The 19,400-nt window shown below is 33.0% G+C and overlaps 1 protein-coding gene across 1 annotated transcript in view; it reads left to right on the top strand.

Moving 5' to 3' along the window:
• The first annotated feature begins 3,248 nt into the window (after window positions 1-3,248).
• LOC137402679 (uncharacterized) overlaps window positions 3,249-19,400 on the top strand; it is a 41,916-nt gene continuing 25,764 nt past the window's right edge. The window contains exons 1-5 of the mRNA XM_068089184.1: window positions 3,249-3,631; window positions 6,151-6,359; window positions 8,277-8,377; window positions 10,759-10,926; window positions 12,258-12,378. Of these exons, the coding sequence (XP_067945285.1) occupies window positions 3,249-3,631; window positions 6,151-6,359; window positions 8,277-8,377; window positions 10,759-10,926; window positions 12,258-12,378 (982 nt within the window). The remainder of the gene's footprint in view (window positions 3,632-6,150; window positions 6,360-8,276; window positions 8,378-10,758; window positions 10,927-12,257; window positions 12,379-19,400) is intronic.

Raw genomic sequence — 19,400 nt, forward strand, 5'->3', positions numbered from 1 at the left:
CCTGCGAGATGATTATGCCGCTCAGTGTATGCGTTTCCTGCTAGCTGCTTGCATCCATTGATGATGTGTTGGATGGTCTCAGGTGCATCTTTGCACAGTCTGCATCTAGGATCGTCTCTAGTGTGATAGATTTTCGTTTGGAGTTGCCTTGTTGGGAGCACTTGCTCCTGGGCTGCCATGATTAGGGACTCTGTATTGGCCGTTAGGTTTCCTTTGTTCAGCCACATATATGTCTGGTGAAGATCGCCAACCTTAGATATTTGTTGGTGGTAAGCACCATGAAGAGGTGCTATATATATATATATGTATATATAGAAAACTCTAGATAATTGATATAAGCATCAGTTACTGATGCTTATATCAATTATCTAGAGTTTTCTGTCGGTTAACCTGATGGTATTTCCTCGCTTTAATATATCTTTTTTCTCTCAATTAGTTTTCTTGTGCATTCATTTCATAGATCTGATGTTACCATACATAGATCTGATGTTACCATACATAGATCTGATGTTACCATACATAGATCTGATGTTACCATACATAGATCTGATGTTACCATACATAGATCTGATGTTACCATACATAGATACATTTAGTGATACTCATGTTGTTTTGATTTATCGCGTCATTGAAGGATTTTAAATTAGATATTATTTTATCACGGGAAAAGGAAGCTACTTGAAGTTTGCAAAGGCTTTGCTTGTATTAGCAAAGGGAAGAGGAGTGGTGTTTTTGAATTGATCTCGTTTGTCAGGTAATAGCCGGTGACTAGCGTGCATGAGGTATTTTAGTGACACCTTCTCAAGTTATTTGGTCTGTAAGAAATTCTTATTATACTATCTGTGTAACAGGAGCTATTTGACAATTCATCAGTTCCACTGTTTATTCCAGTTTACAATTGCCATTGAATACCTGCATTGTGTTGGCCAGTTTCATTAGACTTTGCTTTCAATAGAGGAGGGAAGGACATTGCTTTTGATAGATGAAGAGTGGGTGTTCAAAAGGATCCGGTATAATTTATTGTTAAAATTATCATCATTGATTTTTCCCAGCTTTCAGTCTGATAGTATACTGGTATTTGGTAAGGTTTCCTTTTTCTCAGATATCTAGAAAACTGAGCAAAAAACTTTGCTCTGTCTATCTCCTTCCCATGTCCAATATTCCTCATTCCTCTCCTAGATTTGTCACCGCTCCAGCATTCCAATCACAACAGGTAGCACATTCACCAATGTCTTCTACAGTTTCCCTATCGCTAGTGAGTTCTAGGTACTCATCTCTTGTTTCTCTTTCTTATCCATTCTACCATCATCAGGTACCTCAATATTTACCACCATGCATCATGGTGGTAAATGCGTGATCTAGTTCTTTATTTAGAATCGATACATTTGGTCTCCTTGCCTGTATTATACGGTCTGTTTGTATGATGAAATCCCACAGTACTTTTCCGTTGTTGTTCTCTACAACCTTTTCTGCTATACAGTTGTACCAGTTCTTTGTATATAGTAGTCCCTACTTACAACATGGTAAGTTCCAATGTACAAGCTGTATTATTATTATGTCGTATTATTATCATGTATTATTATTATTATATCATTTAGGGATTATTAGTCTAAATCTTTTGTATTGAAAAAGCATGCCATATGTTTACAACTTGGGTTTGCAAAAATTAAACTTGTCACAAATAACATGGAAGGTTATTACCAAAAACTGACAAGCAATGAAGGTGCTGAACAAAGGCAACATAGAGTTAACTTGGTTTGCTAAGGGTGTCGTTTTTTGTTCGTATATAATGTTCTTACGATTTACCAGCAAATATTCCAGCCATCCGACGAATAAGGAAATAAGGAGCAACTAATAAGTTTTTAAGTGTGTCATGCAAACAAAAAAGAGTCGGTTGTAGTTGTTAAGGGTTGAGGAGGGGAGACATATTATCTCAATTCTTATCATAGTAATGTAGCGATATGATCTTTATTATTCTTTTTTAGAACGAAAATTCAGTTTGTCGATAATGTTCACAAATAAAAATAACCTGTGACTATCAACAAAACGGTTTTAAAAATGGAACAAGTTTTCTACAATTCTTTGTTCAAAAGAAACAGATGACCGGTGCAAGTCTGGTGGCCGCTGTGAACAGTGACATTCCAGTAATTTAGGCGCATTCAGGATAATATTTGATCTGCAATACTAAACTGCGTATTGGCACAGTACATTAAAATGGTGTATAACACAACAGCATGCAAATGATCAAATGTTTTTAACACTGCCATTGACACATCAAGGTGAAACCTTAATTATTTGCAGACTAAGGTTTCTCAAGTTTAGAGAAAAGCTATTGTCAGCGATTTTCTTATTTCAATTTCAATTTTTTGAGTTTTGAATTCTAGCCTAAAACTGTTCTACAGGCCAACAGCTCACAGTTACTTGATCTCTTACTTAGTTGTGGAATGAATGCGTGGTATAGACAATACTAACACAAAAATTTGTGTAATAGAAAGCAATTAATGTATTGTTCCTTTTATTCAAAATTTCTTGAGGAATGTAGACAAACCTTTAGCACAAACACGTAGAAGGTACATGTTAATCTTATACCTCAAGGATAAAGATGTCAAAGGACTATAAAGACGTCCTTGCATGATGGTACTTGTAAAAAGTGATTAGCTACATGTACATATCAATAATTGTATAGAGTGGCAACATTCTGATACTAGTATGTAGTGTGAATGGTATATTTAGGTATATGTACATATCAATGCTTGTATAAAGTGGTAACATTCTGATACTAGTATGCAGTGAGAATGGTATATTTAGGTACATGTACATCTCAATCCTTGTATAGAGTGGTAACATTCTGATACTAGTATGCAGTGAGAATGGTATATTTAGGTACATGTACATATCAATGCTTGTATAGAGTGGTAGCATTCTGATACTAGTATGCAGTGAGAATGGTGTATTTAGGTACATGTACATCTCAATGCTTGTATAGAGTGGTAACATTCTGATACTAGTATGTATGTGTTTTTAACCACAATGTTTTTTCAACAAGTTGTGAGAAAACAGTTTTCTGACAACACAAACAGTTTTTAACAAGGTTTCGAACTTTTGTTTTTGTTTACCTTCTAAGCACTCTGCTCCGTAGATTACAGCTGCCCTCTAAGAATTAACAATCAAACTTTCCGAATTCAAACTCAATCATTTTTCGATGGATTTTAAATGCAATTATTGAGTACTTATTTATTTCAGATTTTATGAATGTTAGCAGAGAGCTTTTACCAGACTCTGATGATTCGGCAAAACAAGCATTCGGATCCTCTCACTTTGTTGCTCATCCTACAATGACGAGTCGTACTTCAATCTCACCGTCTGCAGAACTGCCAGCTTCTACCAAACACCCGCCAACTTCGACTGTTCAACCAAAAAAAGAAGTTTTGCCTTTAATACTTTTTTACCACCAGATCAGCCCCAGCCCTATCTGGTGGTTCTCCGGCCAAGAGAAAGATTTTGCTCACTGTCCTTTCAAGTGCAGACTTACAGGTGACAAAGCTCTCTTTGCCGACGCTGACTTGGTTCTCTTCCAAACTCCTCGTTCTATAAAAAAGGAAGGCAGCAAAATAAAGCTAAAATATTTTGTGTATGTATACATAGTTAACCTTCCTTAAAAGATGTAATAATTACGTATATATAGACTTAAGAAGTTGGTGTTGCCATTTACAGGCCATTGGCGAGAGAGATTTGTGGAGAAATCTTACGGTAGTCCATTTGCAATGCAAACAATCTTGTTTCCAAAAACTACCTCAGATATAATTTTGTGTGCATATTATTAGTCGTAGTTATGAGTTAGGCTAAATAAATTGAGAAACTGGCCATAAAATGATCAAATCAGAAAATATGTTTTTCCCATTACCACCAGGTCAGTTCAAACCTTTGGATTTTTAGCCTGGGACATCCAAAAAGTATTTTTGGTTATTTACATTAAACAAATGCAAAAGGTATTGTTTTGCATTAGAAAATAATTTTTAGCGGTTGTTGCTTTTTTCATTAGCTTTCAGAACTGGTAGTTGTACGTGGGATTAAAGTGGAAAACCTCTAGTATGACAGATTGCAAGCAAGTTTTTGATTGGCCAAAACCAGACATATCCACAAGTTGTTAGCCAATAGCATGTCGATTTAAGTACTTTAAATTTTTGTAAACTTGTCATAGAGTGGTACTTTACTGAGAACAAAATAAAGTATTTTGTTCTCATGAACCGTAAGCTAAATAATCTGTGATACAAACAGATAGTTAATACTGTAAGCTTGTCACCAAAAAAATTGTTAAATTATCTAACCAGGGCTGTGTGAGCTTTCTCACTTTAGCTCATGTAGAGGAGACGATGCTGTTCAAACTTGTACTAAGCATTTAAATAGAATAAGTGTAAACGGGTAATTAAAATTTTATATGTGTTAAAGTGACCATTATCTTTCTTTATATTTCTGTTTGTAATCAATACCTTTACAAAGCCCCAGCTCTACCTTAGAACAAAGCCTTCTCCTGTTTGTATACTACCACTGTATGTTCTTTGTTCTGTACACACGTAGCCTATATCAGTACAACTCCTGCTTTTGTAGACACTTTACTTAACTTGCGTCTCTGTGCTTACTCCACCTTTTTACATCCTTCACCTCTCTACATACCCTACTTATCTTCGTTTTTAGCCTGTGTTCCTACATCTCTAGGTACCAACTTTTCTACACTTTTTATCTCTTTACATGTCCTGCCTATCTGAATAATCTACCTCTGTTCTAACTTTTTCTATGCACACCCTGCCTTTCTACTCAATCTACCTCTCTATTAGCGCTGTTTTGGGGTTAATCTTCTGCTTTATCTGGTATACGAGGTATCTCGTATATTCAGAAGTAAAGTGTTGATTAAAACATCAGTATAATTTTTTAGCATGCATGCTTTTGTTTGCATTGCAAAAAATAACGATGTGAAACCTAACAGATGAATTTTTGGTTTATGCACATGCATGGGCTGATAACTCTCAAACTATACAATGACTAAAACCGTAAACTATGAGCATTTGAGACTTACACATTGTTGTAATGGATGTTGTCAGTGTTGACCCTCAGGTTGTGCCCACGCTCGCATGCACTCACTACACAACAGCAAGTCGTGCATCGTACTCGTGTCTAATTCTTATTATCTGACACTCAGAATTTGTCTACCATATGCTAGAGTTTTAATCTTATGCCCACATTACATGCTTCACATCACATGCCATGAAGTCCACATTGCAGCTATGCCTCTAGTACAAGGGCAGACTTCAATGAAGGTTGCACTTTTTTTCTAATGTTATGCAAACTATATACATGTATACACCTTTAATTATCTGCATGGACCGAACATAACTAAAGGTATAAATATTGTTTATTCTATGCATGATTCATAATTTTACCTTTTGTTTGTCTTGATGCCATTCTGATTATATTATGCATGTTATATCAGTGCACTTACTATGTGCGTTTTACATGATAGCTATACAATCAAACAGAAATACATGCACGCATGACTACAGAATTTTTTTAATTTTAGTGTTCGTAACAACAATTTCTGCTAGCTTTAATCTGTATTGATTTTATTTGGTATTATTGTTTAGTTGGAATATAGAATGACAAAACAGCATTTTTCAGTGAATTTAACAAATAAATAAAAGACTGCAAGTTATAAAAAATATTTATTTTATTATCTCTTATAAAAAGTTGGAACCAGCAAAACTATTTTAAAGTCATTTTAAAATAAACAGAAAGTATTGATGGCGTTGGAAAGTTGTCATTTCTGGCGATCAGTAAAGGTTACTGGGTCTAAACAGTTATCTAGTCCCATAGCTTATCTCAAGTTCAGTAAGACTGCTTCACTAGAAGTAATCTTTACCCATTATTAAATCATGAAAATGTAGGTACACACATCTACTATTCCATGATCAGCTATGCTCAATTCACAATCCATGCAAAATGCAATGAAGACTGCTCTAGGAGAATCTCCTTAACACTCATCATCTAAGCAATAGTAGTTCTTTAATTAAGTTTATAGCCTTTAGCTCCTTCTATTTCTCAAGTAAACAAAAACTATAAACTCGTAGATATTATTGCCAATTTTGGTATTTACAGAGCAGAAGGAATATGGCCGACTGAAAGGGGTAACTCCAACCAAGTTAGAATGTTTTTTGCAAGAGAGCGACAGACTGCTACTCTGAGTGGAAAAGAACTGTCCTTTGCTCGATATATGTTCAACTATACTCTAACATGGCAGCAAGATGCAGATATCTTCTATCCATACGGATATACTGTCAAACTCCCTTCCGCAACAAAGATCTCTAGTAAGTTACGTTCGTGCTACTTTCATAAAAAAATTAACTTTTTTACATTTTCATGAAGAAGCTTGAAAACTGCCCTTAATCATTCATTAAAAGCCTACTTTCATTAGACAACAGCTGCGTTCCCTGTTATTCCATTTCACAAATTCGATCCATGTAGAATTTTGCACAAACCTGCAAACTTGAGATGTACTTGCGCGATTACAGGAGAATCGACCAGTATATTGACAAATGGAACTCATATTTGCTTTATTGTTGTCTGTTTGTTGCAAAAGTATTATACCTAACATCCTCAATCCTGTCTTTCGCTGTACTAATAGGCCTACATGTATATGCTAACAAAGTGGGAATCAATTATAATGACAAATAAAATAAAGTTTAAAACCTTAAATTTTTAAAGAAGTTTTTTAAGCAACGAAATCAGTTGAGTATTTAAAAAATCAACATGTAACAAGCAAAATATATAAACCATAAAATGTTATCTACAACCATTTTAATAAATACCATAGCAATCTGTAAACAAATTAGAAAAATAATCAAATTACAGCACGCTTCTTTTCAGGGCTAAATCAGTCTGTACAATGGCTGACCATCGGACAGATTTTGCTGAAATCTTCCTCTGACTATAAATTCAATAAGCTATTTTTGGCTGAGTAAAAACCTTTAAAATAATTGGCCGGGTTCCAGTTTGAACTTATAAAACTTGCAAACAACAGATTGATTATGACAACCAATCAGTGCAGAGCGAGTATAGCTCCAGCTTCCCAGGCTGAACAAGTTAGAGTGTGCTAATAACTAATAACTAAAGATTGAAGCTATATGGGGCTTTAACATTGTTTGGTAGTTTAGATCAATAGCTGGGAAGCGAATTAAAAACATCCTATCATCTTAACATCTTATCTTAAAATCATCAGTCATCTTATCGAATACGGCTATTACTAAAAACTAACAAACAAACAGAAATAGCCTACAAAATACAGCTTTGATTAATGTGTTGTGAGTATGAGTTTTGATCACTGCCAATTGATCATTTGTGATTAAATTGATCACTTGCGGTTTCTCACTGCCAATTGTCAATTTGATCACAAACTAGCACTTGGCAGAATGAATTTTCATTTACACAGAAATGAAAATTGGTACAGCTATTTTCATTTCTGTAAAAGCGGAGTGATTAGTTTTACTATAATATATCTGACAGTAAGTCAAACATATATTAATAATACATAGATGATATTGTCTGCCAAAAACATTTTTGTTGTGAATGTAAGTATGAACTATTTTGCAGAAGCCAGGCACACAGGCTATGGTCTACTTTTGCTTACCTTGCCTGTAATCCGTAAACAGATATGATATAAATTTCGCTTGTTGATTTTTCGGTATCAAAGATGCAGGATGGGTGCCTCTTGGCACTGTAGCTCTACAAGCTTATCAAGTGCTCTTTGTGACTTCGCAACTAGAAAAACATTCAGAATGGATTACTTGTCTCTTGAATTGAGGTTTCCAGAATCTTCTGAGCAATCGAACTTCTTTATTAATATATTTAGCACAAGGTACAACAACTCCAGCTTTAGAATAGCTTCAAAAATTTCAAATAATGATTACAGATCCCTTGAATTTGACCTCACTAACAACAAATTCTTCAAGCATTAAAACCTTTGATAGTGTAGAAGCTTTTAATAGTTGATACAATTGTTACTTAACTCTCTCTGAAATTTTTGTTTTGGTTTTTTTAAACAGATATATTTTTAATGTAGTTATTAAAACACGGAGGCAGTAGAATAAAGTTTATTTTCCATTCTTTTTCTTGCAAACTGTGTCAAGACAAAACCGAGTTTCAAAGCAAAGTTGACTTGATCAAGCAGGTCAAGGTCGCTATTTAGTTTCTTTCTAAAGTCATATAAACATTGGCTATTTTTGCAGACTATGCCGCGGGAAAGACCAGGTTAATTTTCTGGATGGTATCTAACTGTGGTTCCCGCAAAAGGATGGATTACAAAAAAGAGCTAGAGAAATACGTTCAGGTAAGATCCTCTCATCGCTTATGCTTTCATGTCTAAACGGGTCGGTATGAGTCACCCTGACTGGCTTGGTATCGAGTGCTACTGACAAGAGAAGACAATTTTATGGGAAAGATAGTTTCTGAGCCATCAATATCTCTGACACGTATATATGTTCACACGAAAGCTTTCGCTTTCAGTTTTCTAAGCACAAAATGTCACGATTGCGGTATACGTGAAACATTCAAACTTCAATCACGTTTCTTTCATAATTACAGTAGTTTTTGCAATGTGCGACACAAGATACGGTGGAACTTCAGTTCTCGCACACTCCGGTTCTTGACCAACTCAGTTTTCGACCAAAAGATTTGAGATTTGTTATCCTCTTATCTCAACCATAAATTCGGTTCTTGACCGAACCGGACCATGCGCATTGGAATTAAACATTCGGCGCAGCTCCAGAAACAGCATGTTTATACGTTTAACGATGTTGTTATGAGCCACTTTCGGAAGGTTCTCAAACAAAGGAAGAAGTTTCGCGTCATAAATTCTGTACAAAAAGGAGCCATCTGGGAGGATGTCGCCTCTATCGAAGAGATTTTTTAGGGACACAACTCCTCCAGTCGATTTACCCTAAATTGTTTTAGAGGAGGATTCTTTTTCAAATGTGAAGTAAACGTGCCATTGCTGTGTCCATTCTCTTTTTTTCACGACTTTCGATGTAACTGATCTGTTGCAATTTTTGCTGTTTCGTAATCAATTTCTGCAATTTTTTGTATTTTATTGTAACCTTTAATGTTTTCGATGTTTTACGAGCAAAACATACAAAATGTTTACTCTTTGTTTTTTTCATCATCATAGATAGAAATCGTTTATTAAAATTGAATACGATCTATATTTATCCGTTTTTATTTATAGTATGCAGTATACAGTATAGATTATTATGTAAAATGTTAAAAACTACTTTACTGAAGTTGTTAAATCGATTTGGAATGGATTAAAATTTACATACATTAATTTTAATGAGCAAACTTGTTTCGGATCTCGAACAACTTGGTTCACAAACAACCTTCTGGAACGGATTGTTTTCGAAAACCGAGGTTCCACTGTAACTGAGCTGGTAGGGTATGTTGATAAGTAAGTAAGTAAGTAAGCTCATCGCTTTAATGGATGGCAAGGTATCAATAAAGGTTCTAGCTTGAGATTTTGAAAAAATAATATCATGTTTTCAAAATACAAGCCTGTGCACCCTTGCTCTGCAACAAACACAATCAGTGTATGCTAAAAAGGTTTCATTGGAGTTATTGGTAGCATAGAGAGGGTAACTCCAAAATTATGTCTGAAAGTAGTGCAGAAAAACTGAACTGAGACAATCAAATCTGAATAGTTTGAAATTATATTAAAATATACAAATATGACCAAGTTTCCAAGTGAATTTATAAATTTGGTAGTTTGAAATCAGTAAAATAGCTTTGAGTTAAAATCACTCAATTTGAAATCTAAATTTAAAAGCTACTTCAAGTATTATGTAACTTGACTTCCAAGAAAATGGCTTGAGTTACTGTAACATCATGTTACAGTAACTCAGTTACAACATAAGATTATGTTTTCATTGGAATTAGGCTATTCACAGTTCAAAATACTAAGAATTAAAGAAAATAAAATTTTTAGTCCCAGACAGTTCTGGAATTTTAGTCACAGACAATACACTTGTTGCTTTACGTACTTTGTACTGACGAGCATATTATGTATACATGCACATCGCTAAAATAACCAGTATGGGTATTTCATTAATATTAGCTGTTTTGAACAAAGTTTAAAATAAGAAACTTTAATTTGTTTTCGTATGTTTACTTTATATACTTTTTATGCTTTAGACTTGCTGATGATTACACTGTCATGTTTACTCAATTGCCCAACCATCTATAAACTTCCTTGCAAACAAAAACTAGTATATATTTTATGTGTATCAAGTAGGATTCAAGCAAAACTTCAGCATTGTCTATATAAAAAGACATATACAGAGGCTATTAGTACTAGTCTTTAAAAACAATCTTATTATTAATAAATGTGGTAGTAATATGTACTCATAACAACTGTTAAAAGAGTTTGCATATTAAGGTTGGTTCGTGTTTGTTCATAATTGCACTTTTGCTTCATCTAAACGTTTTAACCTCAAGCAATTTTTGTTGATTGTATTATTGAAACATCCTGGCATTCAGATCACTTCAAACATCAAAAACAATCACAAATGATAAAAAAATACCAAAACTTTTTGACCAAATCTTTGAAAGCTTTTCTAAGGCCATCTTTAATATAAGTTCATATTGTCTACCTTTTAATTAGCACTTGACTTCTTTTGATGGCTTCCTCAATTATAATACGTATATAGCCTCTGTTCACAGGTTGATATGATCGGGGCGTGTAACAAAACCCATGGAGATCCTTGTGACCACCAATACAGTTGTCTCATAACGTTAAAAAGGAAGTACAAGTTCTATTTGGCATTTGAGAACTCAATGTGCCAGGAATACATCACTGAGAAGTTCTGGAAAGCTCTCAAAGAAGGAATGGTAAACTTATAGTTCTCAATAAAAACTATATATCTTTTTTGTCCTAGTAGTAGTAAATTATAGCATTGATTATAAAATATCATGATGTTTTAGTCGAACGTGCGCAAAATTTTAGTAGATTTTATCAGAAATTGTCAGTATTTTTCTAAAGTTTGTGATTGTTTTTTATGTTTGAGATAATCTGACTTCCAGGATGTATATAGATTACGACTACCAAAACTCAATTTACCAAAACCGGTTAAAACGTTCAGATCAAGTGAAAGTTTGATTATGATGTTTATAGTTGCAAGAGACCAACAGAATAAAAACGCATAGCGCTGCAACTTGAACGCAATTGCAAATATCGACTAGTGCAACGATAGCAACTAGTGACGTGATTTCAAACATTTTTTAAACAATTTAACCACAATCAAGTCATGTCACTTCTAGCCTTAGAGAATTTTGTCTGTCAGACCACTTTAAACATCAAAACTTCCTTTCTAGATACTCTCTAAATACTTCCTGAAAGATATTTAGAAACTTGATATACTTTTTAATAAAAACTATAAATATTTACTGCAAGTTCATTTTTTATCATGCCGCATTTTAGGAAATTAGTATCTCTATAAAAACATTTGACTTTTTTGAAGTATATTTCTGAATATGGATGACACTGAATATCAAATCTCTCTGAACAAATACCTAAAATACTTGCATATTGAGAAGCCTAATTTTATACTACCAACAAGATTTGTTGAAATTTCTTTCAAATGGTCACATTTACAAGCTGACTATATGTACGGCAAACACATTGCTGCCATATGCTGAATCGTGCAATAATCTTTCTTGCCTCAATTATCTAATATACATGTAGGCTAAGCTCTGAGTTCATAATCGTAAAGGTCAATCAAATACAGTTATTGCTGTAAATGACTTGTTTTTAAACTTCATCTTTTCCTTTTTGACACCAAATATTTTTTTCAAACTAACACAAAAAGAGTAGAAATGCATTTCTGTGTATAAAAACAATGGCTAGTGCCATGCATAAAAACAAATTAGTTTTTTAGTTTCGTAAATTGCTACTAATAACATTTTTCACATTCATCAGTTCCTAGAAATATCAAAAAATTATTTAGGTAATGTGGTAAGTCTTTGATTATTTGATATTACTAAATCGCTCTCCATAGCAAGCAAAGAAGCTCGTCAAAACCATACTAGTGGCATGTGCTGACAGGTGCTTGCCAAGTAAGGCTTGTGAAAAGCATTTAATTAGTCTTTGACCACTATAGCGGTATGACAAGTGTTGCCAGTACTTGTTCCAAAGTAGGATCCAAAACTCGCTACTTTTACAGGTTCCAATAGTTATGGGAGCTCCTAGAAAAACTTATGAAAGCGTTGGCCCTCCTAATTCATTCATACACGTTGATGACTTCCTTTCACCTCAACACCTCTCACAGTATTTACTAAAACTAGGTAAGCATGGAGTAAGACTACTGTAAATGTACACTTGGTTATTAATCCGCAGGTATAGGCTAGTCATAGAATGGTTGAATTACAATCACTGTTTGTGCCAAAATGCTGACCCTTTTTATGAGCAAACAACCAGAGATTGATGAAGGCTTCGCAAGGCATGTTAACTTTATGTCAAGAATTCTGTGTTTCTAAGTCTAGCTCACTTACTTTGACCTTTAATAAACACTTGTACTTAAAAAAAATCCAATTTAAAAAGGTTTTTGGGCAGCCATAAATTTAATTATCTGACTATACAATGACGATTTATGCAAGCCAAAATTTTACTTATTACTGTTTGTTTTGGCAGTATACTCTCTAATTCAATTTGTAAAAGACTTGTGATGGAATGCTCAAGTATTAAGACAATTATGTAAAGAAAACCTGAATTAAAAAAAACGCTAACAGCTGCCATTTTGTTACAAATTTTTAATTGCATTTATTGTTTTATGCTTAACGTCTATCACCGTTTTATTTTGAACTTGTTCCATTACATCTTTCAAGTTTAACACAATTTAATTAACACTTTGAAGTACATGCATCTACATATATAAATATATTTCTCAAAGTTTTTTGTCTGTTTTCGGTTTGTCCGGCTATAGCTATTAAAATCTTGATGTTAAAATTTCACATACAGATAGATATGAACTCACAACGAAAGCATCGACAAGTTGCTTATATAGACGCTCTACCACTGAGCTAGAGCGGAATATTGATCAAAAATGTTTTCATATAACAAATATTCCATGCCCATGTTAATTATTTTACCATTGCAAGCATGCATTACGATTTCTCTGGTGAAAACTATTTTGGGACCGATGTTTATGCAACACGATGCTTTTTCATTTTTTTTTTCATTATTTTTTCATTTCATTTTTTTCATTTTTTTTCATTTATTTCTGCCCACAATATCAACAATAATTTATCTACGAAATTAAAATTTGGCAATTTGTGTACCGCTTATATACGTTAATAAAAAATATACGCTGCTGAAAGTAATGGAAATTTTAAATTTACAGTGGTTTGAAAACCTTTACAGTTGTTTTATTTATTTTTGCTTTAGTTGTCCTGTACAAAACTTTATCTTCATGATATGAAGTTTGAAAGTTACAGTTGTTTGACAAAGTTTGCAAACTTTTACAGTTGGTTTTATTTTCTCTTTTAATTTATTTTAACTACACAAAACACATTTTTCATAATATGTAGTTTGAAAGTTAGAATGGTAAACGTTGTTATATGTTAAATACAAATCAATTTTCTGCTCAAAGGCTTTTTTATGACCCGAGCAACACCAGGTAGCACAGCTAGTATTACATAAACAGTCAATATTCTGTTTGGAGTCGTATGCTCTTACCTTGTCTGCTTAGCTTGCTATCCTTCGTTTTTTCGTGACGTCATTTTATCGTTGTTGGCCATCTTTATAGACAATTTTATCGTTAAAAACACGAAGCTTTTGCAATGACAATTTGAAAAAGATGTTTTTGTTTGCAATTTTTTATTATAGTATTAAACAACACCTAAAAGTACTAGTAAATAAAAGAGAAACGATCATTTTCTACAAATATGGCGGCTTTTTCGTGAACAAGCGCGTGTGCGAACGACTTGATGACGTAAAAAAACGTATTACTTTGTTGGCAATAATTTCATTACAAATGAAACCTTTTTTAAAATTGTGTTATACAATAATCATAAAAAAGTCAAAATTTAATCAATCAAGTAAACGGTTTGACAAATGGTTTTCAAAAAACCTTTTTCTGTTAAGAAAGGAACAATGAAACCTTATTTAATCTTTAGATCCATCAGAGAACACCGACAAAGTACACAACCAACTAGTGAGATAATTTATAGCTACTTGAAGCCGATGAATCCGAACTGTATTAAAAGTTACTTGCATGAGCTGCATTTAGCTTTTTTCCTGAAGAAATTATGGCACAGGATTTATTATTGGCACAGTTAGTTATGCTATGCAAATAATGTTGAGGTTTCATGCTTTACCATGTTTGACTGCCTCAAGCTGATTACTATTATTATTATTAATTTTATTATTATTATTACTATTATTATTTGTTGCGAATATTAAGAAGTGAATTTGTTTAAGTTTATCATATCTCGCTTAGGAAAAATATGAAATAGATCAAAAATAAAATATTTTATGTAAAACTTTGATAAAACCTCCTACATTACAATTATTTTTATATTGTCCATACAAACATATCGGTGTGCTGGTTTAGTGATATAAAGCTGTTCAACATTGTTTACAGTTATTCTTGTCATATCAAACTGTTTCTAGCGATGAGCACAAATTTTGAATTTTTTTACTGTTTTTGAATTTCGAATTTTTAGCAGTTTTGCTTTTAGCATCCTGTTGTAGAAGGTAGAAAACAATAGCAATTTATACTCTATGTGTTTATATAATAACACTGTATATATTATATAATAATATATAATATAATAATAACATATATAATACTCGTTTGTAACTCTTTAAATTTATCCCTTTACAGTCATTTGCAAAAGTTTAAGACCACCCTTGATTTTTCCGAAAAATTAAGATTTTCGGTATTACACCAAACTATTTCTTTTTTGTTTACGCTATGACACAATTTAGAGAATACATAGTTTATACTGTGCAACAGTTACTCCAAATGCTGCTAATGTCAATATTTTGTATGTCGTCCCTCATTTTCTATTACAGCTTTAAGTCTCCTTGGCGTGCTCTCAATAAGTTTTTTACAATAGTCATCGGTGATCTCAGTTATCAAACTGTCCTAATTGCTTCATATACAGCTTAAGCATTTGGCAATATCTCCGCTATTAAAATCTCTATTAGTCTGGTGATATCACTTTTAAAGAACATCTACTAAAAATAGGGTTTGAATCTGGTCCTGTTTCTACCAATAAAATCTTATTTTATTAAATACTTTTAACAAAGCATCAATTTTAAAATTTCAGATTTAATGTGACAGCGAGTTGAAAGGTCGCTGTAAAACCATTAACCCAAGTTAACATGGGCCCCACACTTGCTGACCTCAAATAAACAGGCTAAGATACCATAACATCATGTAGGCAATCTTTAAAATGAATAATCCTATACAGTATTATTGTATAGTACTATTAACGTACTTTTCGGACTATAAACCGTACCCCTATATAAGCCGCATCTGCTTTATTTTCCTAAGACGATAATAAAACAATACATAGGCCGCACCTTTGTATAGGCCGCAGAACTTAGGACGGTGCTTTTTACCACGGCAACGACTTTGCTATTTAAAACAGAACAGTGCTTAATGGCACAGTTTTGTATTAATCGACACTTTTTAACCTAGTACCTAATGGAACAGTACCGTAAGGCATTGTTTAGTTTATTCTTTCACCACTAAAGGCGCACTAACCAGAGATTCCGGTTAAAGCTCCGTAGGGGTGAAAGAAAAAGCTATATGATAGCCGCACCCTTATATAAGCCGCATGGCTCAAATCATCCAAAGAAAGTATCTAATAGCCCAAAAAGTATGGTACTGTATATTACATGTATATATAGTAATAGTATATATAGTACATAAATAATATATAATACGGTATATATTGTACTAGCAGCATGCCCGGCATTGCACGGGTATTAAAAAGCAGCTTATAAACAATAGCAAGTAATGTAGTTGCCTGCCACATGGCATTAGCCTGGCACATGGCCAATGACTAATTTGAGTAAGCTAGTTAGCTAACTAACTAATAAGAACTGTGAGAGCAAGCTTTTGTGACGTTGCAGAGTGCAGAGTGCTATGCATATTTCAACCAAGATAACGACTCATATCTTTCGTAGCTTAATTGGTTAGGTAAATGCCTGGTGAACGAGAGGTTAACCAAGCTTAAGCAACCAAGGTTAAGCGTTCATTATTATATATTATGATAATAGTAATTAATAATAACTCATTACTATTAATCTACCATTAAATATTACGGTTATTAACAATTGATTACTATTAACAATAACTAATAATATTCAATATTCCCAATAAAAAATCTTAATAATTAACCAATAATAATTAATAATAAAATAATTAATAATAAATAAATAATAACTAATTAATAACAATTAGTTATTAATTATTATTAATTAATAATAGTTAATAACTAATAAATAATTAATAATAAAACCAATAATACATTGTATGGTACTATGATTACCAATAATAAATTTTAATAATTGTTATTATTAATAATACTTAATTGTTATAATAATAATAATAATTAATAATAATACATTAATAATGAGGGATTTGTCATTAATCATTATTAATGACTAATGATTCATTCAATTAATTATTCATTTTACTAGCATTGATAGTTGAAAGTTTTTTTTTGTGAATTATCTCTGTTTGTTTGGGAGAGATTCCCCATATGACCTTGACGTTTCCCTGAGCATACATCTAATGTTTTTTCTGTTTTTATGTGCAATTTCTTGTCCGAGTTTATGCTAAATACATACATTACTAGTCAATTATGCCCACATTCACTCTGTTCTCATTTGTTTAGCGATGTTATTCTACCTCTTTTTTATTATATTTCATAGTTGCTTTATACATAAGTCATGTAGTGACATATTTTTCAGATAAAAATGACACTCTTTACACTAAATATCATAAATGGAGGGAAACCCATGATGTACAATATGGCTCTGCTAACTGTGAAATATGCAGGTTAGTGCGTGCTCTAAAGCTTGAGGAATCTTATAACACTTACGCAATGCTACATGACACCTGTCAGTTGTTGCTTGCTTTCCACTATTAGTTATTGTTTTTTTCATGACTAAATTCATTTTTTATAAAACAATATAAATACATGTATATTGCTCAGTGCATTTCATTTGAACGCAAATAGCAAATTTTGGCGATAGTAGCCATAGCAACTAGAGATGTCATTTCGGCACATATTTTTCTTCTGAGTGTTTTAACCACGATCAAGTTTTATCAATTTTAATCTTGAAACATCCTGGCAATTACATCTCTTTGAACATGAAAAACAATCACAAATGATAGAAAAATACCAATAGGCTCTGATAAAATATACAAACAAACTTGTGTAAATCTATCCACAGTTTGGGGTCCAGTTGAATGTAGCACTAAAATGTTCTCACATACTGCTAGCAAAAGACCTTTCTTGTGAAAATAGATCGTACATAGTTGAAGTATTAAGAACTTAGACTAGCAATAACAATAACCTAAAATTATATTTATGCATCATCATATGATTGGTCGAGGCAGTAAATTTTGTGAGCCGTGACCAAATATAGATTTGCATTTTAGCCAGTTACAAGATAACTGATGCTTTAAATGAGCTAAAATTTGGTAGTTTACATTTCAAAAACTCTGCATAGCAACATGATATCAACAGACTCTTTAACTTCAACATACATTTTTAACCCAGCAAGACCTCTAATATATAAAGGAAAAGTCAGCCAACCAGTCAGTCCTTTTGGCAGCAGAAGTAAAGCATTAAAATGTGTATTTCAATCTAAAATGGGCCTCAAACAAAGGAGAAATAGCAGTAAAAATTATAATATCAGCGATCAAGTCTTACTAAAAGATCAAAAGTCTCGGAGCGACCAAAGTCACTCTACCATATGGTTGAATAGAACATCAGCAGCATATCACATAATATTTTTTACTATAATACATTAATACAATACATTTGTCCATCTGTGTGAAGCATCTCTTAGAAGATAACAAACAATTGCTTTCAACTACATTTGAACTCACAAAATTTAGATTGGCAGAAAACCACTCTACAACCCAACCGCACAAATAAAATAATTGTGCAGTTTGTTATCAGACGTTATAACACATATTACAGGTTATAACATGTTATTACACATAATACATGTTATTACACATATTACACGTTATTACAGAAATGGTATAACTATTATAATCATATGGAAGACTAAAGCTATTCTGTCACATAGTGCAATAGCCCATCACCAGATAATGATAAAATATTTATTATAATAAGTGTTGTGTTCACCCGTCCATTTGGCTGTATATCGGTAACTAAGGTTAGGGGTTAAGAAAATGATTAATTTTAATGGTATTCGAACTCGCGACTTTCACCTTGGTTGACCAACAATTTTCCTCCTGCGTCAATCAATTAGTTTGTCACATGTAGGAATAATTGTGGAGTTGGTTATCACACCTGCGTATGTATCACAGAGCACAATACTGCCAGAGTGATCATCCGTTCATCTGATTTAAACTCACAACTATCAGCCTGGCTGACCAACACTCTAGCAACTACGCCATTTAACTTCCCTCTTTGGTTTTTTAGAATAGCTTTTTCTAATTAGTGTATATTGTGTATCTATTTGCGATTGGAACTGGTGTTTAGAATAAACTCGCCAATCTCTCACGGCACACTAAACTGTCAGGCTTCTAGTATAAATAAAACTACCAATCATTGCAGGCCGTTTCAGGCGCATGTATGCAGCAAGCGACTTCATTCTTACAAGCATGTTTGACTCAGTTAATTACCATCTATAAATCTCTCTCTATTGTTATGAACGTAATTGTGTGTTTAATAATTGACAATAGTTTTATAACTATACAATTATAACCAGTATTGTAAGTTTTAGTACAAGAGAGACAAATTCCTATAGGAGAGACAGAACTACCATAAATTTGTATTATAATCTATGATACAGGTTTGCCACAGAAAAACCACCTAAAATAACAGACATAACAAAAGCCTGGGATGCAAAGACTCAGTGTGTCTGGCCTTGATTGTCACCTTGACATTTTCTGATCTCAATGCAATCAGTTTATTGTCTCTACTGCTCTGTATCAGGTTCAGTAGTCTGAATATCACCTGTTTTTCTTATTCATGCTTGTGAGAGAGAATCTATTTCATGAGTTTATTGTTGTAGTTTTTAATGATATGATGTTCTGGTCTGACCAATCATCTTGCTGTGCCACTATTGACTTTTACTTCTTAACCAT

This window comes from Watersipora subatra, chromosome 8 (assembly GCF_963576615.1).
Source record: "Watersipora subatra chromosome 8, tzWatSuba1.1, whole genome shotgun sequence".
Classification (NCBI taxonomy): Eukaryota; Metazoa; Bryozoa; class Gymnolaemata; order Cheilostomatida; family Watersiporidae; genus Watersipora; species Watersipora subatra.